Genomic DNA, 26,103 nt, shown 5'->3' on the forward strand with positions numbered 1-26,103 from the left:
TATTCTTTTTATTGCCTCCCACCCCCCCTCTATTTTATACTGACCATCCATTACATTTTTATTAATTTATTTTTTAAGTTTGGTCCCCTCCCAGCGCCGATTTGTTCTTTTTTCTCTATATTGAGAGTGATGAAATGCTTCCTCCTGCCTGCAGCAGACCGACAACATCATCTCAGGCTAGGCAAAGTCGCATATCTGTATATTACGGTCACGCTAGGTGAAAACTTTGGCACATAAGCATCTTCTTCATACCATTTTACGTACATGGCTAGCCTTAAAATCAGAACTTTATTGTCCGCAGACCCGACGATGTTTGATAAAGATAAAAACGCTGGGTGAGATGAAGGTAAGAATGGCGCAGACTGCGCGTCAAGCCGCACATGACTCCATCTGATGGGATTCATCTTTTCTTTCCTCCGGCCTCCCGGTGAATGAAGATGAAATGTATCTCCTTCTGTCTCGGCGTTCAGTAATGTTATTCATAAGAGAAGAGACATTAAAGAGCCAAACAATGTAATCTGCCGGCAGGGGGGACATCATTCTGCACTTCATCGCCACTTGAAAGCGCGGCCCTCTCCCGGCACATCAACTAATAAACAATGGCAGCCGGGGGAGAGCGATAATTGGTAATAGAATTCTGCTCGCTCGCAGGGTAACCTGTCACCGCCTGCTTAGACATTCCCATTCTGATTTCTAATTTTACCCAACGCTGAGAAATATGGCCGCGGCTTAAAGGGAAGCTCCACTTACCCTTGTGCTGACACAGCTTAAAGGGACACTTCATTTTAAGACGAGAGCAGGATACTTCCATTTGAATTTCTTCATCTACGTATATTTGCAGAATCCCCTCAGGTAATATGTTAAAAGTAAAAAGTTTCTTAAATCTGGAGTTTAATCTGTTTATATTTTGCTTTCCCTGGTTACTCTCCCCCCCTCCTCCTCAACATGCTAATGACGTCATTAAATAAAACCTTTCCCTTTTCATTATATACCTTATTATAGACCCAGTGATGTCATCACTGGGTCTTGTGCTTCTCTAGGCGATGGAGGCAAGATCATGGTTGGTGGGAGGGGCCAGCAGGGGGCTGTACATAGCTTCCTAAAAACATCCCAGCACCCTGCCTCAGTACTCCTCCCAAGAGCCCTCAGTCCTGATGCAAGCAGTGGGCTGGCTTTTGGGAGGAGCTATGCAAATACCAATAGGTCTTGATGGGTGGGTGTCAGTCTGGAGGAGTGGGCGCTCCTAGGCAGGCTGTATTTCAATAAAGACCACCCTTAGTAATGCTTACATGTGGTGCTGAGTCTCCATGATGTAAAGAACTGATGAAAGACGCAGACCAGGACCAGTCAGGCTGAGGAGGAAAGAGCTAGATGATGCTGTATCTCCTCCAGCCAGGAAATGAGGTGGGCGCTATCTGATTTGCTGCAGCTTATAATGCTCACAGTGTGCAGTGAAATCAGAGTAAGTGATCTCAGTACAGGAGAGGAGCTGTTACAACTGCCAGATAGTGAAAGCACCTATAAATACACTGCTCAAAAAAATTAAAGGAACACTTTTTAATCAGAGTCTAGAATCAAGTCATTGAAACTGCTGGGATATTGATCTGGTCAGGTAAGTTGCAGAGGGGGTTGCTAATCAGTTTCAGCTACTTTGGTGTTAATTAAATTAACAACAGGTGCACTAGATGGGCAAAAATGAGACAACCCCCAAAACAGGAATGGTTTTACAGGTGGAGGCCACTGACAATTTTTTCCCTACTCATCTTTTCTGACTGTTTTTCACTAGTTTTACATTTGGCTAGGGTCAATGTCACTACTGGTAGCATGAGGCCATACCTGGACCCTACAGAGGTTGAACAGGCAGTCCAACTCCTCCAGGATGGCACAGCAATACGTACCTTTTCCAGAAGGTTTGATGTGTCTCCCAGCACAGTCTCAAGAGCATGGAGGAGATTCCAGGAGACAGGCAGTTCCTCTAGGAGAGCTGGGCAGGGCCGTAGAAGGTCCTTAACCCATCAGCAGGACCAATATCTGCTCCTTTGTGCAAGGAGGAACAGGATGAGCCCTGCCAGAGCCCTACAAAATGACCTCCAGCAGGCCACTGGTGTGAATGTCTGTGATCAAACAATCAGAAACAGACTTCATGAGGGTGGCCTGAGGGCCCGACATCCTCTAGTGGGCCCTGTGCTCACTGCCCAGCACCATAGAGCTGGATTAGCATTTGCCATTGAACACCAGAATTGGCAGGTCCACCACTGGTGCTCTGTACTTTTCACAGATGAGAGCAGGATCACCCTGAGCACATGTGACAGACGTGAAAGGGTCTGGAAGGCTGTGGAGAACGTTCTGCTGCCTGTAACATGGTTCAGCATGACTGTTTTGGTGGTTGGTCAGTAATGGTCTGGGGAGGCATATCCATGGAGGGACGCAGACCTCTACAGGCTAGACAATGGATCCCTGACTGGCATTAGGTATCGGGATGAAATCCTTGGACCCATTGTCAGCCCCCATGCTGGTGCAGTGGGTCCTGGGTTCCTCCTGGTGCAGGACAATGCCCGGCCTCATGTGGTGAGAGTATGCAGGAAGTTCCTGGACGATGAAGGAATTGATACCATTGAATGGCCCCCACACTCTCCTGACCTAAATCCAATAGAACACCTCTGGGATGTCATGTTTCGGTCCATCTGACGCTGCCAGGTTGCACCTCATACTATCCAGGAGCTCAGTGATGCCCTGGTCCAGATCTTGGAGGAAATCCCCCAGGACACCATCCTTGGTCTCATTAGGAGCCTCCCCCGACGTTGTCAGGCATACAGTGGGGATCGAAAGTTTGGGCACCCCAGCTAAAAATTTTTTTAATGTGCATAAAGAAGCCAAGGAAAGATGGAAAAATCTCCAAAAGGCATCAAATTACAGATTAGACATTCTTATAATATGCCAACAAAAGTTAGATTTTATTTCCATCATTTACACTTTCAAAATAACAGAAAACAAAAAAATGGCATCTGCAAAAGTTTGGGCACCCTGCAGAGTTAATATCTTGTACTGCCCCCTTTGGCAAGTATCACAGCTTGTAAACGCTTTTTGTAGCCAGCCAAGAGTCTTTCAATTCTTGTTTGAGGTATCTTTGCCCATTCTTCCTTACAAAAGTCTTCCAGTTCTTTGAGATTTCTGGGCTGTCTGTCACGCACTGCTCTTTTAAGGTCTATCCATAGATTTTCAATTATGTTGAGGTCAGGAGATTGTGAAGGCCATGGCAAAACCTTCAGTTTACGCCTCTTGATGTAATCCCCCGTGGATTTCGAGGTGTGTTTAGGATCATTATCCATTTGTAGAAGCCATCCTCTCTTTAACTTCAGCTTTTTCACAGATGGCATCAAGTTACCATCCAAAATTTGCTGAAATTTTATTGAATCCATTTTTCCTTCTACTCGTGAGATGTTCCCTGTGCCACTGGCTGCAGCACAACCCCAAAGCATGATTGATCCAACCCCATGCTTAACAGTTGGACAGAGGTTCTTTTCATTAAATTCTGTGCCCCTTCTTCTCCAAACATACCTTTGCTCATTCTGGCCAAAAAGTTCAATTTTAACCTCATTGGTCCACAGAACTTGTTTCCAAAATGCATCAGGCTTGTCTATATGTTCATTTGCAAAGTTCAAACGATGATTTTTGTGGTGAGGACGTAGAAGAGGTTTTCTTCTGATGACTCTTCCATGAAGACCATATTTGTACAAGTATCTCTTTATAGTGGAATAGTGTACCACAACTCCAGTGTCTGCCAGATCTTTCTGGAGGGATCGTGCAGTCAAACGTGGGTTTTGAATTGTTTTTCTCACAATCCTGCGAGCTGTTCTGTATGATTTTTTTTGGTCTTCCAGATCTTGCTTTAACTTCCACTGTTCCTGATGACTGCCATTTCTTAATTACATTCCGAACAGAGGATATTGACATCTGAAAATGCTTTGCTATCTTCTTATAGCCTTCTCCAGCTTTGTGAGCGTCAACTATTTTCAGTTTCAGTTTTCTAGACAACTGCTTAGAAGAACCCATGGTGCTGATTGTTGGGGCAAGGTCAGATGAGTCTGGGCATTTAAAACCTTTGAGCTTGACATCACCTGGTCTTCCCAGATGATGATTGAGAACAATCCATGACACTGGCAGGTCTCAGCTTTGCAAAGGGGGCAGTGCATGCTATAAATTCTGCAGGGTGCCCAAACTTTTGCAGACGCCATTTTTTTGTTTTCTGTTATTTTGAAAGTGTAAATGATGGAAATAAAATCTAACTTTTGTTGACATATTATAAGAATGTCTAATTTGTAATTTGATGCCTTTTGGAGATTTTTCCATCTTTCCTTGGCTTCTTTATGCACATTAATACAAGTTTTTAGCTGGGGTGCCCAAACTTTCGATCCCCACTGTACATACAAGCACATGGGGGCCATACAAACTACTGAGGACCATTCTGAGTTGCTGCAATGAAATTTCAGCAAAATGAACTCGCCTGCCGCATCATTTTTTCACTTTGATTTTTGGGGTGTCTTTGAATTCAGTCCTCTGTAGGTCGATCATTTTCATTTACATCAAACGATGGGTAACTTGCAATCTGCCCAAAGGACTGCTCCAAAGAAACCTCTAGAAAGGTAAGAATGGTCTAAAAATTATTTTTAGGCATGTTGTGTGAATGGGAACACGACAAACACAATTTGGGGTTTTCGCAAATTTGCAGGCAAAAGTTTGTACACTTTAAGGCTCCGTTCACACCAATACGTTTTTTAGTGCTTTTTGCAGAAACGCACTACAGTCCATTTAACATGGTTTCCTATGGGACGCGTTCACATCTATGCTGTTTTGAGCTGCTGTGTTTTTGGAAAGGATCAGGGACTTTTTTAAAAGCAAAAAGCAGCATTTTTTCTACAATAGAGTTCAATGGAGAATTTGCTAAAATGCATGGTAGTGTGTTTTTGCCGCAATTTTGCCATGTTTTGCATTTTTATACTGCCCAGCCAAAAAAAATTCCACTTAAACAAAAAAGGAAAAAACTGAACAAAACGTGGCAAAAACGTGTGTAGAAAAACACAAAACGAACTGCGAAAAGCACTCCAAATCGGACAAAAAAATGAACTGCATGGGTGTGAACGGAGCCTAAGCCCTGATAAAGAGGGTGGAGCTCAGGTACGGACTGACAACTCATGGGGCCCCCGGGCAATAGGAAATCAAGGTGCACCTGTGTCCTTGCCCACACTTAAAAAAGCCTATAAAAGGTACCAAGAGCATTTCATGGGGCCCCCTACTGACCCCCTAGTGCCCAAGTGCCTGAATGGTCAGTCCACCCCTGGTGGAGCTACAACCCCAGAAAAGTAGTTGCTTTGTAAACAATCACTGGCATGATTTTGTATTTGATATGGACTATCACTGTGTGGTCAGGGGCGGACTGACCATTTGGAAACTCGGGCACTGCCCGAGGGCCCGGGGTCAGTAGGGGGCCCCATGAGATGCCCCTGGTACCTTTTTCATAAGCTTTTTTGAGTTTGGGCAAGGACAAAGGGGCCCCATGATCCCCTATTGCCCGGGGGCCCCATGAGTTGTCAGTCCGCCCCTGAGTGTGGTGCTTCACTTCTAAATGTACTCATCTCCACTACCACTCAAGGTGACCGTGAAAGCCCTTTGGTGTGCAGGAACTGCCAGCCCAGATCATGATCATGTGATAATAGGAAAGGCACACCCTCCCATTTGGGCTCCTAGTACCTCCAGGACAGAAGCAGGTTAGGATGTGATCTAAAGTCTGATAAAATCCTTGCTACACATGTGACCGAAGGGATGTTTTAGTTTTCCTGCACAAAACCTCATTTAAGATGCTGGCCTAGATTACCCATGATGCTTTGCCCGCCATCCATCAACTTGTCAAGCCAAAGCTGAAGCTTAATATAGTAATTAAATCAACGGCTTGATAATTAGAATCTGTCTGCAAGCCAGAGTGTAATCACAATTTAATTATATGTTGTATAACATTAGCTATAATTGGACTTTGACATTTAATTAGAATGCATCCCACCTTGATTACACAAAGCGATAAGATTCGATGTAAATGCTTCATCTCGCCAGTAGGTGTTGGCGGTATTGTGCTGTGCAGGTGCCTGAAACATGTAGGCATGCAGATCATGGATGGTGAGGGGGGGCTGGCAGGGTGTTTGTACATACTGGAGCTTCCTGAATACATATCTTAAGCAGGCCATACATTGGTCGAATTCCGTTCGTTCTGTAATCAGATGGTGCCACCAATGATTTCGAAAATTGGTCGTTTTTCATGAATTTTCAAGCATGCCCGATAAACAAAATGGGGAGGAACCACAAAAATCAGCCGATTATTCTTAGGTCCGATTTTCGAACGAAAAATCGTTAGAAAATCAACCCATGTATACATAACTTATTGAGATGAGAACAAAATACACCTGTTAGTAAAAATACAAAGGCATGGGACACACCCCCTGCCACGCCCCTTATTATTACCAAAATAATGATTAGTTAAACCCACAAGTGCTTTTTTTTTTACTACTATTATTCCTATATATTGGCTTTTGAAATTCACAAATGCAGCAATTCAGAAATTGGATGAAATATTTAGCACTGGGAGACACTTTTTGAAAGATAAAAAGAGCATTTTATATACAACTATACAGATCAGACCAAAATGAGGGACAAATGAGGAGCAATGAGGGACAGTCCCTCGAAATCAAGGACAGTCGGGAGCTATGTGAATACATAAGTCCTGATGCAAGCGTTGGAATGAGAAATGCGGAGAAATACGAACACAGCTGATCACATGACAAGGTAAAAGGCCAATCACAGCGTCCTTTTACCATATGATCCAATGACACAGCTGATCACAAAGTAAATACAGCTGCCGATACCAGCAAGTGTCACAGAGGACATCTGCACTGATAATGAGGGCACTGATTATCTGTGCAGCCCCATCAGTGCCCAGCAGTGCCACCCATCAGTATCCATCAGTGCCTCCCATCAGTACCCATCAGTGCCGCCCATCAGTGCCTCCCATCAGTACCCATCAGTGGCACCCATCAGTGCCGCCTATAAGTGCCCATCATTGCCACCTATCAGTGCCCATCAGTGCAGCATCATCAGTGCCCCCTCATCAATTCCCACCAGTGCCGGCTCATCAGTACAGCCTATCAGTGCCCATCAATACTGCCTATCAGTGTCGCCTCATCAGTGCCCATCATTGCTACCTCTCAGTGCCTATCAGTGCTACCTATCAGTGCCTATCAGTGCTGCCCATCAGTGCTGCCCATCAGTACAGCCTATCAGTGCCCATCAATACTGCCTATCAGTGTCGCCTCATCAGTGCCCATCATTGCTACCTATCAGTGCCTATCAGTGCTGCCCATCAGTGCTGCCTATCAGCTCAGCCTCATCAACGCACATCAGTGAAGGCTAAAATTTACCTGTCTGCAAACGTTTATAACAGAAACAAAGAAAAACTTTTATAACTCGTTTATAGTGCAAAAATTTTAAAAAAACACAGTGTTGATTAAATACCACCAAAAGAAAGCTCTGTTTGTGTGAAAAAAATGATAAAAATTTTGAACGGGTACAATGTTGCATGACCGTGCAATTGCCATTTAAAGTGCAACAGCGCTGAAAACTGAAAATTGGCCTGGGCAGGAAGGGGGTAAAACTGGTTAATATTGTGCTGCCCCGAACCACATGGTACTGCAGCAACATGCAGTCTGGTGCACACAAAAGCGCATGGGTGAGTGTACCAATAGGAATTAATTCATGGCACTCTAAATTAATGGCGCACCCACATGTCTGCTAATGAGCAGCGCAGTTCTGTTTGGGTCAGGAAAGCACGTGATTTTGCACACATTCCTGACCCTCACAAGAGTGAACCTAGCCCAATTGCAATGAATGGGCTGCCCTATGCGCATAGTGCAAAATGCGCACAAAATGTGCATAAATGTGACACCCACCAACGCACGCTCCCCAAATCCTAGGTGTGAATGAGGCCTAAAACCCAGCCTTCATGACCCCTAAGCGAATGCCATCATATGTTAAATCAAAGTGACTTAATATTGTAAACATAAATGCAAATTAAAGTACAAAGTATCTAAAGTTTAATATTTTCGTATAATACCCCGGAGGTCTCCTCATCTCAAATGTCATCAACATGCGACAATGCGATTGGAATCCTGTAAATGATGGACTTTGCCCTCCATTCAATCTCTGTCTAGACTCGTCTAGAGTTGGGAATAAATTCTTTTTGAATGTTAAAACACAAACTTGTATCTGAAATAAGATGATCAGGTGATCGCGGCGCTGACAATGGCACTGCGGAAATAATATCCGATATTATCCATATTCAGATCTCCTCATCCGAATTCCCTGCAATGGATGCGTCGTACCGCGCCGGCCCTGACTCACCTATACAAATGGAAATTTTCACCTACAAAGGCCGTCAATCCCGTGCCGCCGTCTGAATGAATTTGTCGTTTTACAGAAACAATACAAAGAAAAGACTTTTATTTCAGAGAATTCATTTTATATAAATATTCTTTCAAGGATGTTTTTTCCATCGGGAGAAATGGAAATTCGAATCTTTGTAACGAGCTCATGACATAAAATTGTGAATAAAAAGAATGAAAGAGGCACGAGGAGGAACCGGGATGATGAAATGATCGCTGCTTGTGCAGAAAAATATGTGCTGGCGGTAATAATTAGGGAACGAATAAATAAATGAAATTACCAACCATAGTTTTCCTGGAAGCCATAGTGATCACTAATAAGATGAACTTAATTGTTCACGTGTAACAGCGCAAGGTCTCCTCTCACTGACGGAATTTCTGGGTTTCAACTGGAGCATTGGTGTTGTGACCAATCAGGAGACAGCTCTCCTGCTTGGTGCCCCCTTTAATTTGTGAACCAACGCATTTAAACAATGCATCACTATCCTTCAACTGAGCCCCCCTGTTGCAGTGCTTTCCTGTATCCCTGTGTTTCCTGCCTGCCTCCAGCCTCTAGGTATTCTGTGTCTCCAACTGTACTCCCAGTCTCTGTGTCTTCTAGTGACACCAGTATGCCCAGTGACTCTCAGTGTGCTCCCAGTCCCTGTGTCTTCTAGTGACACCAGTATGCCCAGTGACTCTCAGTGTGCTCCCAGTCCCTGTGTCCTCTAGTGACACCAGTATGCCCAGTGACTCTCAGTGTGCTCCCAATCCCTGTGTCTTCTAGTGACACCAGTATGCCCAGTGACTCTCAGTGTGCTCCCAGTCCCTGTGTCCTCTAGTGACACCAGTATGCCCAGTGACTCTAAGTGTACTCCCAGTCCCTGTGTCTTCTAGTGACACCAGTATGCCCAGTGACTCTAAGTGTACTCCCGGTCCCTGTGTCTTCTAGTGACACCAGTATGCCTAGTGACTCCACGTGCACTCCCAATCCCTGTGTCTTCTATTGACACCAGTATCCCCAGTGACTCCAAGTGCGCTCCCAATCCCTGTGTCTTCTATTGACACCAGTGCACCCAATACCTCCAAGTGTGCTCCATATCCCTGTGTCTTCTAGTGACACCTGTACACCCAGTGACTCCAAATGCGCTCCCAGTCCCTGTGTCTTCTAGTGACACCAGTATGTCCAGTGACTCCAAGTGTGCTCCCAATCCCTGTGTCTTCTAGTGACACCTGTACACCCAGTGACTCCAAATGCGCTCCCAGTCCCTGTGTCTTCTAGTGACACCAGTATGTCCAGTGATACTAAGTGTGCTCCCAGTCCACGTCTCTTTTAGTGACACCTGTAAGCCTGTTCCCAGTCACTCTAAATGTACTCCCAGTCCCTGTGTCTTCTAGTGAAAGTATTGTGTCCAGTGACTCCAAGTACATTTCCAGTCCCCATGTCTTCTAGTGATTCCAGTGCGCCCAGTGACTCCAAGCGCACTCCCAGTCCCTGTGGCTTCTAGTCACTCCAGTGTGCCCAGTGACTCCAAAGTATCTGTGAGTCCCTGTGTCTTCTAGTGACTCCAGTCAAGTGTACTCCATGTCCCCATATCATCTACTGACTCCAGTGTGCCCAGTGACTCCAAGGCTGTGCCCTGTAACTTAAAAATGCGTTCCCAGTCCCCATGTCATCTAGTATCTCCAAGTGTTCCCTATAGCACCAAGTGCACCCATATGGACTCCATATTATCTACTTGACTTCAAGTGTGCCCTGTTTGCCCCATGACTCCAAGTGCACTCCTGTGAGCCAAGTGTCTCCACGTGTGCCCCTGTACATCCTGTGTCATCTAGTAACTCCAAACGTAAAAATGTGTGCCCCCGTGTCTGCAAAGGTGCTCCATTCCCTGGCTTATCTAGTGTCTCCAAGTGCTCCCTGTGTGCCTTGTGACTCCAGGGGTGTCCCCCTGTGTCCCATATTATTTAGTGACTTCAAGTGCACCCCTGTGAACCCCATGTGTGCCCCGTGTTCTAGCACACCAGGTGTGGTCTAATGACTCCAAATCCACTTTCTTCCATTGTGTTGCTCTGCACCTGTGTCTTCATGCAGACCCAATATGCTCCGGCATCATCTGGATGGTCTCTCCCTCAGCAGATATGGACTGCTGTCCCCGACAACATTTAGGTTATATACATGTCAGTATACCATTCTGAGCACCACATTTGATGGTGCAGCTGATCGTTTTCTTAGGGTCCAAAGACCATTTTGTATGTGAGCCAACATTTCTTTTAATGTTTGGATGGTGTGGAATGGTCTGAGCTCCTATTGAGGTGAGCTTTACCCTCACTTCCTGTCTCAGAGACCTTGACATCAAAGGGTGTCACCAGGGCAGGATGTGAGAGAGAGTTTCCCCAACAAGGGCACATTATAACCTTCTTTGTTCACTTGTCCTTCACATGTGTAATCTCCTGAAATGTCTGCCATGGGGAACTCCATTACCCCATGCCAGATGAAAGCTGAAATCAGCCTGAAAGTGAATGGGCAGAAATCAGTGGTAGTTAGATAGGCTTGTAGGAGGGAGCTGAAAATGGACATGACCAGTGTGGTAATGTTCATCAGCATCCAACCAGCAACCAGAAGGTGGGGCAGTGACTGGAGTCTGGGAGTTTTGCATAGATTTGGGACAGTTAAACACTTTTGCCAAGTTTTTATTGACCCCCATTGGAGAGATTTTAACTAACTTCCTGTCCCTGTGACAACAGGACAAGAAAGGAGGGGAACAGTTGTCACTGTGACAGGAGATATAAACAACCCAAAGACTCTACAGGTTATTTGTCCTATGAGAGGGCCGAGACTCAGGCCATACCTGCTTCCGCGACGACAATGCCCCTCTGGGCCGACTGCGATTGTTCATCTTGTTGCCATCAGCTTCGGCTGCATTCTTCTCTTTGGAGCTTTTCTCCCTCCATCTCTCTGTGGTGCTCTCGGGGTGGCTGGGGATTGGGCTAAGAAATAAGATTCTTCCGATAAGCCCGTACAGGATGGTGGCCACAAACAGCGGGATCACATAGAAAATGGCAAAGTCCGTCAAATAAATGGGCAGGTAGAGGTTCCGGGAGACCTTGTAGCCACACTCCACTTGTTGGGTTTTGTTCACTTGAATGTCAACCAGGAAAAACCACATCATGCAGTAGATACAAGTGAACACCCAAACGATGGCGATGATGCGCTTGGCGCGGGACACGGTGCACACTGTCTGGGCTTTCATTGGGTGGCAGATGGCGATGTATCTGTAACAGAAAAAATAGCATCAGAGTGTTGTAGTCCATTAGCGGTAAGTTTGGAGGGAGCAATAGTACATATATCTCACATCTCTGACCTAAGTCTCAATGATGTTGTGTCCCGGGCCTTGTCCTGGGATCACAGTGCCAACCTTACTTGAGTTACTGGGCATGTGCAGTACCTCAGTAGTTCCTTTATTAAAATGATTGGGGGTCCCAAGTGGGCAGGCCCTGCATAATTAGAGACAGGGTTTGGGTGGCCCAGTCTGGTAAGTTGGGTCTGGATAGGACTGTCTGTTCACTGGGTGGGCCTGTAGGTGGGGTTAACTGTGTCCTGGGGACCAGGATGGAAATGCTGACAGGCTCGCAGGTTACACTTATCTTACCATGTCTCCCCTCCAATCCATTCACCAGGTATAGGGATCACATGACTCACACAGTTACCCAGCATTGAGTGCAATTGAGAGTTCTCATTTTCCTACAATTTTGGCCAAAAATCAAGACATTTTTGCAAAAATTCTCAATTTTGGCAAAATGGTTTGAAGTCAATGGCTAAGGCTTTTTATTGCACACTTTTAACTCTTACACATTCATCTACCAGGCAAACATTGTCCAGAATATTATTTGTGTGATAACTGTGCCCTAGCACTTACAAATTTAAAAACTTCACTGACCCTGGCTCCAGGTCCCTGGGCACAGCCTCCCTGAACTTCCTGTCCAAGTCACAAGGGACAGCACAATCTTCAGCAGCTGTCCATCAGCACCTTGGAAGAGGCGGGAGGAGGAGCGTGGCCTACCATCTTAAGGCTCCAGGTTGTGGGTTGGAGTTAACGTGCACATAGCTGACTCTAGTCCTGGCCAAGAATGGCTCCATAGAACCCTGCAAGGGAAAGGAGCCACCCTGAAACTAGGAGGGGGCTAGGGCTGAATCAAGGGAAAATCCGGTGAATCAAGGGAGAAGGGACATTTCACAAATTAAGAAGTAGCATTTGTGTATTAATATTATTATTATACAGTATTTATATAGCGCTAAAAGGTTTGCTCAGCGCTGTACATTATAGTGGGGGACAGAACATGAGACAATACAGTAACAAAACAATACACGAGGGGGTCAAGGGCCCTGCTCTTTCGAGCTTACAATCTAGGAGGGAGGGGATAGTGGTACAGGAGGAAGTGGCTGTGGGGGATGGAGTGGTAGGAGGAGTGGAGGAGATCGGCTGTTGGGTGAGGGTGGGGTAGACTTCCCTGAAGAGATGGGTTTTCAGGGTGCGCCTAAAGGTAAGGAGGGTAGGTGACAGTCTGATGGATTGGGGTAGCGAGTTCCGGAAGATGGGGGAAGTCCCGGAGAAGTCCTGCAGCTTTATTTGTAAAGCTTTATTTGTGTAAAGTTTTATTTGCACCAGCATTCAGGGATGGATAGCAAATTCCTGCAGCAGGTATGACACGAGTTTGGGGAACAAAAGCCCCTAGAAAGCAGTGAAAGGCTGACAGGGGCTACAGCTGTCTGCCACAATTCATTAGTATTTGCACTTCCAGCGGTGGCCTGCAATCAGAAATAGGGGACTAGCCTTGCACATAGACAGATTGCAGGACTGATCACCTGTCCCTAACTGCAGGCAACTGCAGGGGACACCTGTTTTGTTGACAACAGTCTTAGATGGGATTTCTCCTCACTTTTGTGAGACTTCCTTTTACATCATGCACACAGGCGCTTTGGTCCATACAGCATAGCAACTGGCCATTTTTGGGCGCCTTGGAGTCAAAAGTGTAGCGTACAGCACCCTGCCAGCAGTCTGTCAAAATCAAAGATTGATATACTGTACACTATATTGCCAAAAGTATTGGTCGGCCGTCCTTTACACACACATGAACTTTAATGGACTCCCAGTCTTAGTCCGTAGGGTTCAATATTGAGTTGGCCCCGCCCTTTGCAGCTATAACAGCTTCACCTCTTCTGGGAAGGCCGTCCACAAGGTTTAGGAGGGTGTCTATGGGAAGGTTGGACCATTCTTCCAGAAGAGCATTTGTGAGGTCAGGCACTGATGTCGGGGGAGGAGGCCTGGCTCACAGTCTCCGCTCTAATTCAGCCCAAAGGTGTTCTACCTCTGTTGAGGTCAGGACTCTGTGCAGGCCAGTAAAGTTCCTCCACCCCAAACTCGCTCTTCCATGTCTTTATGGACCTTGCTTTGTGCACTGGTACGCAGTCATGTTGGAACAGCAAGGGGCCATCCCCAAACTCTTCCCACAAAGTTGGGAGCATGAAATTGTCCAAAATATCTTGGTATGCTGACGCCTTAAGAGTTCCCTTCACTGGAACTAGGGGGCCAAGCCCAACCCCTGAAAAACAACCCCACACCATAATCCTCCCTCCATCAAACCTCACACTTGGCGCAATGCAGTCAGGCAAGTACCGTTCTCCTGGCAACCACCAAACCCAGACACATCCATTGGATTGCCAAACAGAGAAGTGTGATTGGTCACTCCAGAGAACACGTCTCCACTGCTCTAGAGTCCAGTGGCGGCGTGCTTTACACCACTGCATCCGACGCTTTGCATCGCACTTGGTGATGTAAGGTTTGGATGCAGCTGCTCGGCCATGGAAACCCATTCCATGAAGCTCTCTACGCACTGTTGTTGCGCTAATCCAGTGTTTCTCAATTCCAGTCCTCATAGACCCCCAACAGGTCATGTTTTCAGGATTAACATTATTTTGCACAGGTGATTTGATCAGTTTCACTGCCTTAGTAATTACCACAGCTGTTTCATCTGAGGGAAATCCTGAAAACATGACCTGCTGGGGGTCCATGAGGACTGGAGTTGAGAAACACTGCGCTAATCTAAAGGCCACATGAAGTTTGGAGGTCTTTAGTTATTGACTCTGCAGACAGTTGGCGACTTCTGCGCGCTGTGCGCTTCAGCATGCGCTGACCCTGCTCTGTCATGTGACATGGCTTACCACTTGGTGGCTGAGTTGCTGTTGTGCCCAGTTGCTTCCACTTTGTTATAATCCCACTAACAGTTGACCGTGGAACATTTAGTAGCCAGGAAATGTCACGGATTGGACTTATTGCACAGATGGCAACCTATCACGGGACCACGCTTGGAGTCACTGAGCTCCTGAGAGCGACCCATTCTTTCACCAATGTTTGTAGAAGCAGTCTGCATGCCTAGGGGCTTGATTGTATACACCTGGTGCCATAGAGGTAGAGTTAGATATAGTTTAAAATGGTTGTTAACCCTTACATGCACCCAGTGAAGTGATTGGTCTTAGGTGATACACAGAGATGAAACAAATCCTCCTGCACAAGTTGTACCTGTTTATCTATAGACGTTTTTGCCCTACGTCCACTCAAAGTGCACAATTTACACAGGATCTCTCAGCTCTGAAAAGCAGGGTGTAGGCATCTGCAGTTACATCAGTGAGGAGAGCTGATTGGAGGAAAGGGACACCCCCCCTCCACACAGCTCACAGGAACAGAGCTGAATCTGTCAATCTGATGGAGGTCCCTCCCCGTCACCATTTTTCTCTTGGTGTCAGGAACACTTCTCAAAAGTGATTCATGTTGATATCAGAGGAACAAGGCAGCAGAAAGAAGTGACAAATAGTGCTCTTAATTGAGAGACATACACACTATAGAAGGATATGCTTTGTTCATATTTCATGTCTGAGATTTACAACCACTTTAAGGTAGATCAAAGGGCAATACACAAGAAATGTCCCTACAGAATTAAACAAGAATTCCAGGTATGGATATTATTGTAGCACCCTCTAGTGTGCTACTAGAATAGTGTAGAGTATTATAGGTAAAATTATTGTGTATGACTCATGATAGTTGTGTGAGTCATGTGATTGAAGTCGGGTTATTGCAGGTCAGCTGAATGGCTCAACAGGTTGTGGCTCTATCGCCACTTCTTGACTCTGGAGGACCACAGAACCTTCCGAAAGTCGGTAAGAAGGAAGGGGTGGAGGCCTAATCTGCATATTCATGGGGGTCCGGTTATTCCTAGGTTTGGAGGCCCTGGTAGAGTGGTGGACTGGCCTATAAGTATGGGAGAGTCAGGCTGACAGAGGAGTCGGGTGGAAGATGAAGTACTGAGGAGGCTGTTAGCTCCTAGGAGGGGTCCCCTAGGTCTGGGGGGGGCTGGACTCAGGCTGGCTCAGGAGGATACATTCTGTGGAGAGGAGCAGATGGGATCAGGGCCTGGAGCAGTAGGGAGCAAAGAGGACAGTGTCAGTACAGCAGCACTCTTTGGGATCTACAAGGGGAAAGACTGCCACACGTAGCAGCTTTCTAAGGACAGCACTGAGCTCAATCCTTTATCATTGTCCCAGACGATCTTCCGAGAAGCCAGGAGGGCTGGTAGTGCTTGCAGGCTGTGGGGCTGGGAGCAGCGCTGTAGGGGGAGAAAAGATGTCTCTGCATGAGGCTACGAGAAGTAAAGTGATTTGAGGGGCTGCTAGTTCCTCGCCAGTAAAGGGCAGCTGCTACTGATCTGCAATGACTGACGGCTTTCAGGAAAAGAACAGTCCAGGATCTGCTTTTGTACATAGAAGGGAAGTGTCCCCCTTCCATTGATTCAAGCCAAACTGGGCATCCCATTATCCCTATTTCGCTATCCAAGTTGAATTCTCTAATGAAACAACAAAACCAATCCCTTGGACTGGTCATTGTCTTTGGATGCCAGTCTGTGTGAAAAATACCTGTTGCCTGGCTGTGCAGAGGGAAGCCTAGGGATACCCACGACACAGCGGACCTTACGAGGGTAGCACTACATTATTATATAATTACATTCTTCCAGTATGCACCATTGTAACTATTTATGTGCTACACCTGTGTGATCCCTCTAGAAGCTGGAAATCACTGCTACTACACCACTACTACAGTGATCTTCACTTGCTTCCTGGTCCCATGCTGAGCAGCTGGGTGGCTGCATTCTGAACACAGGAAGCGAGTGGCACCATGCAGAGAATGTTTTGCATTCCCTGATTGGATGAGGTGGAGAGGTGGGGCGGTGACATCATGCTCTCCATCTCATCCAGTCAAAGAATGCTTTACATTCTTTTAGAGAATACAAAAAAAAAAATCCCAGCATATATACCGCCATTTGCAAACACTATAAATTTCACGTAAAGCAATTCATTTACAGGTGATATTTTTTAGCAAAGACAGGATATTTTAGGATATTTTTTAGCAGAGACATGTAGCAGAATACATTTTGGCCTAAATTTTGATGAAATTAGATTTTTAAAATGTTTTCTACTGGACATGTTTGATAGCAAAAAGTTAAAAATATAGTTTTTTTTCTCAAAATTGTCGGTATTTTTTTTTTTATAGCACAAAAAATAAAAAACGCACAGGTAATCAAATACCACTAAGAAAGAAAGCTCTGTTCGTCGAAAAAAAAGGACGTAAATTTCATTTGGGTGCAGCATTGCATGACCGTGCAATTGTCAGTTAAAGTAACGCGGCGCCGTAACGCAAAAAATGGCCTGGTCAGGAAGGGGGGTAAATCCTCTGGAGGGCAAGTGGTTAAAAATCACTACATAGATACTTTTTTTATTGTGTTTACTTGCAGCCACATGGCCACAAACCCTCCAGGTAATATACCTCACTCTGGAGGATGGCCAGAGCTTCCGGGTGCCGACAAGGATGATGCACTTTATTATTATTATTATTATACAGTATTTATATAGCGCCAAAAAGTTTGCTCAGCGCTGTACAATGGCATTGAAGGAATGGAGTGTTATTGGCCCAACGACAGAGTTAGTTGCATATACAGCAAACTGGCGAGATTAACTGGTAATTACTAAAGAAAAGCAAAGGCAGTGCAATGTAAGGTTATTATGAATGGTTGGTAAATTATACTTAGTGGAGATGCTTGAGGTGATTGTAGCCGTATTAGTGCACTTGCGACAGAAACAATTGAGTACTGACGTGATACTTTTTTTATTTGCACTAACATACAATTTTGAGGACAAGCTTTCGGGGTATGTCCCCTTCTTCAAGGCCCGAGCAGTACTATTACAATGTTTTAGCAGAATGTTAGAAGTTGGAGATGAGAGAAAAAAAAAAAGTCAGAAAGAAACACAAGCATAAAAGTGGCCACCCGCCCAAGTCTATAACTGGCTTATGAAGCAAGGACACATAAACATAAGCCAGTTATAGACTTGGGCGGGTGGCCACTTTTATGCATGTTTGAGTTTTTGGTACGTGGGTGCACTAGGGCCCTGGTTGCCATTGTGCTACATGCTGGGGTCCAGTGCACTCCTTTGCCTTTAAGAGGGGTGGCTCCCTCAGGTCCACCTGCCCTTGATCTATCCATTAAATGCATGTGCCTCTACTATGGGGACTCATAAATTTTAGAGTTAGGACCACAGATGATCAGGCTGCCGTGTCGTGGCTCTGTGGCTTACGTATGTATTTGCAAATGTGTGCTAACTAAACCCCTGTTATAAACGCATACTGTTAGACAGGTTAATTCGGTTGTTAGCAAGCTGGCTGGCAAGTTGTCCAAGAACATTGTTCTCTCCCCCTTTTTTTCACACAGAAAGAAACACAAGCCTAGGGTTAAACTAGAGATAAGATACAGCAAAGCAAAAGCAAAGTCTGGGGGGGGGGGCCAACAATCACAGAGAGAGTCATAGAAATGTGGGATAATGATTGAGGAATCCCATGTCCAAATTCAGGTCATTATCTCTTGTGGCAAATAGAATTATCATTCTTAGTTCAAACGTTTTTCTTTCTTTGAATGGATTTGAAATTTCCTTTCAGAACTAAAACATTGAGGTCTCCCAAAGTGTGGTCTGGTTGTGCGAAATGGTGTCCCACAGGTGTGCAGACGTTATCTTCTTTATGTTCCTTGATGGTATGTCTGTGCAAATACAAAGACAGACATACCATCAAGGAACTTTTGCACACCTGTGGGACACCATTTCGCACAACCAGACCACACTTTTGGGAGACCTCAATGTTTTAGTTCTGAAAGGAAATTTCAAATCCATTCAGGAAAGAAAAACTTTTGAACTAAGAATGATAATTCTATTTGCCACAAGAGATAACGGCCTGAATTTGGACATGGGATTCCTCAATCATTATCCCACATTTTTATGACTCTCTCTGTGATTGTTGTTCTCCCCCCCCCAGACTTTGCTTTTGCTGTGCTGTATCTTATCTCTAGTTTAACCCTAGGCTTGTGTTTCTTTCTGCCTTTTTTGTTCTCTCATCTCCAACTTCTAATATTCTGCTAAAACATTGTAATAGTACTGCTCGGACCTTGAAGAAGGGGACATAACCTGAAAGCTTGTCCTCAAAATTGTATGTTAGTGCAAATAAAAAAAGTATCACACTTAGTGGAGATATAATTTAAATTTCAAACTATTGTTGTAGGAGAAACATAAACACATGACGTATATCTGCTATAAAGGAACAACTTGTCTCTGTAACAAGGATATTGTCTGTGGTGTGGAGGTTCTAAGGAACCTTGCCTGACCCATTGTCTTACAATATTGTACTTACAATGTTCTTTAAGTCTTTTTTCTGTCAAGGCCAGAGTTGAACAGGCATTGTATGCAGGCCAGCAACACATGAAAAAAAACTCCTGACGGCAACTCACTCAATAATATTTCATGTATTTGTAGCATTTATTGTTAAATAAAGAATTTTACAAAGCAGAAACCTTGACCATTTTTTTTAAATGCGGAAATTGATTCTTAAAAAGCGAAGAACATTGTGACTTGTGAGTGATGGACATTTAAGGAAAATCTCCTGTGTCCTGTCAAGCAGAAACCTACCTCATTCTTTCTATATCTGGGTTATGGGACTTTTGTGGTCTGGGCACAGTCATTAAAATGGTTTATTGGTGTTATTGTCGCTGCCTGAGACTTGGCCTGAAAATGTCTATTGAATGAAATGACTCAACACACATGAGAACCCAGGGAGGAATGTGCTGAACCTTGTGAAATGAATTGGGACTGAAGTGTCATACCTCTGTGTGCATGAGCTTCTTTGTTGTCACATTAAGGAACATCTCACCCAAGTGTTGGGTAGGTACAGCATGGTGCAGTGGCAGCAAACACCCAGAGGCCCGGAGTGCAGTAACCGATGCACTGAAGAACTTGTAACCAGAACAACAACCCTGCGGGGGAGCTCACCTGACTGGGAACTTACAGCAAATGTATTGGACAGTCAGTGGTAGTAGGCCTGAACTGAAGACAGCACTTGCCAAGGGAGGTGGAATATGGCCTGGCCAGTTCCAACCCAAAAGGGAGCTTGTGAAAGCGCAGCCGTAGGCCCTGAGCTATCCCTTCTCCTCCGGAACCTTTCCCTAATGCTAGTGCTGTGACAGATGGGTATGCTCTCCCTACACTAGCCACTTCACAAAATGCACTCCAAAACCTGGGAGCAGGGACTTAAAAAGACTGTGTGACCCAAGATGGCGTCCAGTGTTATCTGGACGCAGCATAGCCAACCAGAACACTGCTCCAGGTAACCGAGGAATTATAGAAAAACCAAGTTTCCTTTGACTTCCCGTCCAGCTCCAGTACCGTTCCTGATAGACTGCACATGCTTACTGTGATTAGTGTCAAGAACCTTCTAAGGTAAATTGGTTAGGTTCACATGGTGCAAGCCTGTCAGCAGATCCAAAAGAAAGACTGGACCGTGTCCGCTCCATTTATGCAGGATAGACATGGACACAGCCCGCTGTCCTCTATGGGTTGTCAAATGGAAACTGACCACCTGTTCATTTCCATCCAACTGCCATCTGATCCGATCAGCTAGATGGTTGGGGAACGGATCCCCATCCGTCTGTTTTTAACGGACAGGATCAGATGCAGGCTGGTGTAAAAGGGCACATGTCCATTTGCACCAGTCGCTCCATAGAGAGCAATGGAGCATCCGATCGGGTCCACTTGAAAAAAGGGACAGGCGGACCCAATCAGTCTGCTCGTGTGAAAGGGGTCTTATAGTGAACCTTCCCATGACCTCTTCCAGGCTACTGAAGAGAATGGCTCAGGAACTCAATTTTGCAGCCAGTTCAAGTATATGTAAAGCATTTTTTTTAGTTTTGGATAAAGTAGTGAATGGCTAAAACTCCTGAAACCTTTTTTTCTTATAATTTTGTCCCATTGGGGTGATAGTCCATTCTCAAATCTTAACAGGACATGAAAGGAGATCTCTACAAAGTCAGTGTCACTTTTAGGATATTTCCCATCTATATTCTTGATCTCATAACAACTCAGAATGTCATATTTTCCCTCACTTTCAGTCCTGGTGACAAAAGATAGCTGAATCTCCAAGGGAACACAGAATACAATGAAAACCCAAAAAAGAGGAAAAAACAGGAGCACCAGAAGGTCAACATCCAAAAGTCTTTATTTCACTAAAAGGATCAAGTGAGATCAGTATATTAAGCCAACATGTGTAGGGTTCTCAAGAAGACCTTCTTCATCAGGGCTTGATCTATAGAGTCTTGAGAAGATACTGTAGTCCCCAAATGTTAGTGCATATTCAGTGCTGCAGTTAGGTGAGCACACTCATCAACAGCTGGCTGTATCTTTTTTGGAATAAACCTTTGGATTTCAACAGCACCATTTGTATATTGCTTGTTGGAAACAAGACCACTTTGGACATCCAGTGCAAGCCTCAAGCAACGAAACACTAAAAACTGTTTTATCTATAGATGCACTTTAAACCAACCATTCTCAACCATGGTTTCATGGAGTCCTAAGATTCCTTCAAAGGTTGCTAGGGGTTCCTTGAGCTCTGGCTGATTGACCTCCCATTTGAGGGTGCTTGGATAGTTCTGGGGCCAATGCTGCTTGTCAAGCCAGCTGCAGTACACCAATGATCATATTAGCTGTCTGCAAGGGTGGCCTTCTGACCACCACTGTAAGGGAGGATTTTTTTCCCCTGGAATCAATGTATGAGATGTACTTCTGCCTAACTCCCAAAGAATTGGTTTCAGGGGTTCCTGAGACCTAAAAATAATTTCATTGGTTACCCAAAGGTAAAAAGGTTCAGGAAGGCTGCTTTAACCATTAACCTCAACCTAATGAAACGGCTGCCCTTAAACCCAATCCAACCCCATAATCTTCAGTTTTAACCTCATAATTATTTCAATGAAAACAGGGGGCCTAACCCTTTCCTACTCCATCCAAAATTAAAAATATATTGGTTTTAGATTCTCTTTAACTACCACCAACTCTTGGATCGATGCCACAGGCTTTAAAGCTAAGTGCCTATTGCATCCTAATTAAAGGATGTATTGAACTTCTTCTGAACCCGATTCATCTTAACAGATGGACTGACTTAGATGAATGTAGAAAAAAAGAGTTTGCACTCAATCTAGGTTGCATAGATATGGGATTTGGTGGTGTTAGAGAAAGAAGATAATTGGTGAACTAATATATATGTCTCAAATGTTCAATGTTATACTTTGTTTCCTCATAAATGACCCAGCAAGAGATATCCATTGAAGTTACATTTATAGCCCAACAACACCATTGTAATGTAAACATTTAGGAGATAAGGACAATGCAACAGAAATTCATGAAAAAATAACTTTATCCCAAACAAATGTCATCAGAAATCTTACCTTAAAACCAGGGGCGGACTGACCATTCAAGCACTTGGGCACTGCCCGAGGGCCCGGGGCCAGTAGGGGGCCCCATGAAATGCCTCTGTTACCTTTTTTATGGGCTTTTTTGAGTGTGGGCAAGGACACAGGGGCCCCATGATCCCTATTGCCTGGGGGCCCCATGAGTTGTCAGTCCGCCCCTACTTAAAACTCAAAGCTATGGTAAATGTGAACTACAGAAATCCCTGTACTGAAATCTAAAACTTCAGCATCTCTAGGCCTTGGCTGTTGTGCTGAATGCCATTAATGAATTTGGGCAAGCTACTTTTGGTTCAGATCACAGTCTGCAATGGCTGGTGAGGTCCTAGCCATATACAGTGGAAGAACTCTCCTGTCCCATGGAAGTTTCCAAGTTTTAGTAGTCTCTCTTCCACACAGTGAAATCACTCATACAATGTAGGGTTAAGCCGGCCATAGAGGGTTCGAATCAGCCGAGATTCGAATTATGTATGGGCAGGCTGAATGTACACAAGTTGATCGATCAATCAACTTGGGTATAACCAGCCTGCCAGATTTTACCTGTGATTGTCGCTAGTGACTGTTAATGTTAAGTAGCTATTTCTATGCATAAATTATTTCAGAATGTTTAATTTTGCCTTTTGTTTATTCTAACTGCCAAATGGAAATGGTTTTGTAATCTTACAACCATTACAGCATCACATATGTTATCTATTCAACTAGATTAGATAGGCTACTCCACACCAGATGAGCTGAAGACACATTAATGTGCGTTGTGTTGTTGTGCATTGCCTTGCCTTCTAAGAGACATTGTATTGTGTTTTTCTAGTATACCACGTGATTACCTTGAATGCAAGTCAGTGCACAAAAAAAATCGTCCTTTTTCCAATAAATTCTAATGCAACACGTTGGTGGGAACAGTTCAAATGAAAAAAAATGTGGATTTTTCCCATGTCCATGAATTTGCCTGTGCTGGAAAATGCCAAATAACCCATCTGGTAAGAACAAGACTTCAGTGCCCATTGCAATCAATGGCTATATACAAAATGACTGCCCATGGTACAAGTCTTCTGGAATCCCTGCCATTATTTCCAATGGTACTCGCAGAATCCCTGCCAGTACTTGCAATGTTACTCACAGAATCCCTGCCTGGACATCCAGAAACACTGCCAGTACTTCCAATAGTACTTGCACAATCCTTGCCATGACTTTCAGAATCCCAGCCAGTACTTCCAGTGGTACTCATAGAACCCCAGCCTAGACTTCTAGAATCCCTGCCAGCTGGGCTGCCCATAGGGGGGGTACAGGCAGTCCTCCTGTACTGGGACTGGATCCCCATCGGGTCAGTAGGGGGGCCTAGTGAGGGCAGTACACACTGCTCGCTGACCATCTTACCACTACATACTGCTCACTGATCATCCTGTCACTCCATGCTGCTCACTGACTTCCCTGCCACTCTATACTGCTCACTGACTTCCCTGCCACTCCATACTGCTCACTGACTTCCTTGCCAATACATATTGCTCCTTGACTTCCCTTCCACTTCATTACTGCACATTGATCACTCTGTCACTTCATACTGCTCACTGACTGCCCTGCCACTACATACTGACTGCTTTGCCACTACTTACTTCTCTCTGACTTCCCTGCCACTCCATACTGCTCACTGACTGCCCTTCCACTACATATTGCTCCTTGACTTCCCTTCCACTTCATTACTGCACACTGATCACCCTGTCACTTCATACTGCTCACTGACTGCCCTGCCACTACATACTGCACACTGACCCCCTGCCACTACATACAGCTCTGTGCCCTGCCACTACATACTGCTTACTGACTTACCTAACACTACATATTGTTCTTTGTCCCACCACTACATACTACTCTCTGCCCTGACAGTACATACTGCCCACTGACTGCCCTGATATTACATACTGCTTGCCGACTACCTTGGCACTACATGTTGTTTACTGACCCCCCCTCCCCCACCACCCCCACCCCCACCACCACTACCACTACAACTGCTTTCTGTCCTGCCACTACATATTGCTCACTGACTGCCCTTCCAATACATACTGCTCACTGACTGCCCTGCACTTTCCTATTGCTATGTACCATACACTCCATGGTTTTGCATTGCCAGTTCTTAATGCCCTGTACTACATACTGCTCATTGCACTTTCCAATGTACTGCTCTGCAATGACACTACAGTGACATCAATCGGGGCAAGGGAGGGGGGCCCTGTCAGGTAGACTGTATGGGGTCCAATGATTTCAAAATTTAGCCCTGCCTACCAATGGTCCATTGGAGTTTCCATCTCATCCACATTATCTAGAGCTCTGGTTAAGATCAACTAGTACTTAGACTCTGCTCCCTGGGAGGGAGAGCCCACATCACCTGCCAGGGGGTAACAGAATAGTACACAACCACAATGACCATAAACCTACCTCTCCACTGTGAAAGCTGTGATTGAGCAGGAGGAAGCATTGATCCCCAAATACTGAAAGTACGTTATGCCGAGACAGCCAGCATTACCATATATCCACGTCCCAGCCAAACTGTCTGTAACATTGGGCAAACCAGCCGCCACCAGGACCATTAAGTCGGCTACAGCCAAACTGACCAGATAGCAGTTGGTCGGTGTCCTCATATCACGAGTTGTGAAAACCACCAAGACTACCATAATGTTGCCTATTATGCCGACACCACAAATGAGAAGAACCGAGAAGACGGAGATGGCCTTGTACTCAATCATACTAAACACCACATCGTTGTTGGCCAAGGAGATGTTGGTTGGGCTGTCCACTTTACTGCCATTCTCCATCTTGGTAGAAAATTGATGGCTTGTGCCCAAGCACCAGTTACAGTGGGGTCGTCATGTCAAGCCGTTTGCATCATGAAGAAATGTAATTTGTGGTGACTGGAAGCCGAAGGAATCAATGAAGCCATGAGGAGCAGATCTCTGGTCAAGCCAACAACTGGAATGAAAAAGAAGAAGATTTCTATAAATATATAGAAAGCATTAACAGTGATATCAGGGCTATGTGTTCCAGGCAAATGACCTGGTATGACATAACTGGATGACATTCACATGCTTTGTGTATTGTGTACCATACATAATTACAGTGTGGCCATGTGTCAGCATGGCCACTTGCAGTCAACATCAAAGAGATATGTGTCAGGGTGACAACACAGAAGCACAATTGGGAGACAGGAATAGAGTGTTGTCACCAGGGGCGGACTGACCATTTGGAAACTCGGGCACTGCCCGAGGGCCCGGGGTCAGTAGGGGGCCCCATGAGATGCCCCTGGTACCTTTTTCATAGGCTTTTTTGAGTTTTGGCAAGGACACATGGGCCCCATGATCCCCTATTGCCCGGGGGGCCCCATGAGTTGTCAGTCCACCCTTGCTCCAGACCCTGCACCTTCTGCTTCCCAGCTCCTCCTCCAACTTCTTTCCGCAAGTGTACTGTGATGTAGGGAAGGATGGGGTGTTCAGGACATCTAGTCTTACAGGTACAACTGGCCCTTTGAGAACAACTGTAATGCTGATGTGCCCGCCATGAAATTGAGTTAAGACTAGATGTCCTGAACACCCCATCCTCCCCTACATCACAGTACACTTGCGGAAAGAAGTTGGAGGAGGAGCTGGGAAGCAGAAGGTGCAGGGTCTGGAGCAAGGGTGGACTGACAACTCATGGGGCCCCCGAGCAATAGGGGATCATGGGGCCCCTGTGTCCTTGCCCAAACTCAAAAAAGCCTATGAAAAAGGTACCA

At 45.3% G+C, this 26,103-nt stretch overlaps 1 protein-coding gene across 1 annotated transcript in view; it reads right to left on the reverse strand.

Moving 5' to 3' along the window:
- LOC149445186 (thyrotropin-releasing hormone receptor-like) overlaps positions 1-26,103 on the reverse strand; it is a 54,468-nt gene that overhangs the window by 8,108 nt on the left and 20,257 nt on the right. Inside the window, exons 2-3 of the mRNA XM_089654126.1 lie at positions 24,774-25,304; positions 11,312-11,735 (exon numbers count right to left, since the gene is read on the reverse strand). Of these exons, the coding sequence (XP_089510252.1) occupies positions 11,312-11,735; positions 24,774-25,150 (801 nt within the window). The 5' untranslated portion in view covers positions 25,151-25,304. The remainder of the gene's footprint in view (positions 1-11,311; positions 11,736-24,773; positions 25,305-26,103) is intronic.

This window comes from Staurois parvus, unplaced genomic scaffold (genome assembly GCF_062004578.1).
Source record: "Staurois parvus isolate SC_StPar_1 unplaced genomic scaffold, SC_StPar_1.0 ptg000745l, whole genome shotgun sequence".
NCBI lineage: Eukaryota > Metazoa > Chordata > Amphibia > Anura > Ranidae > Staurois > Staurois parvus.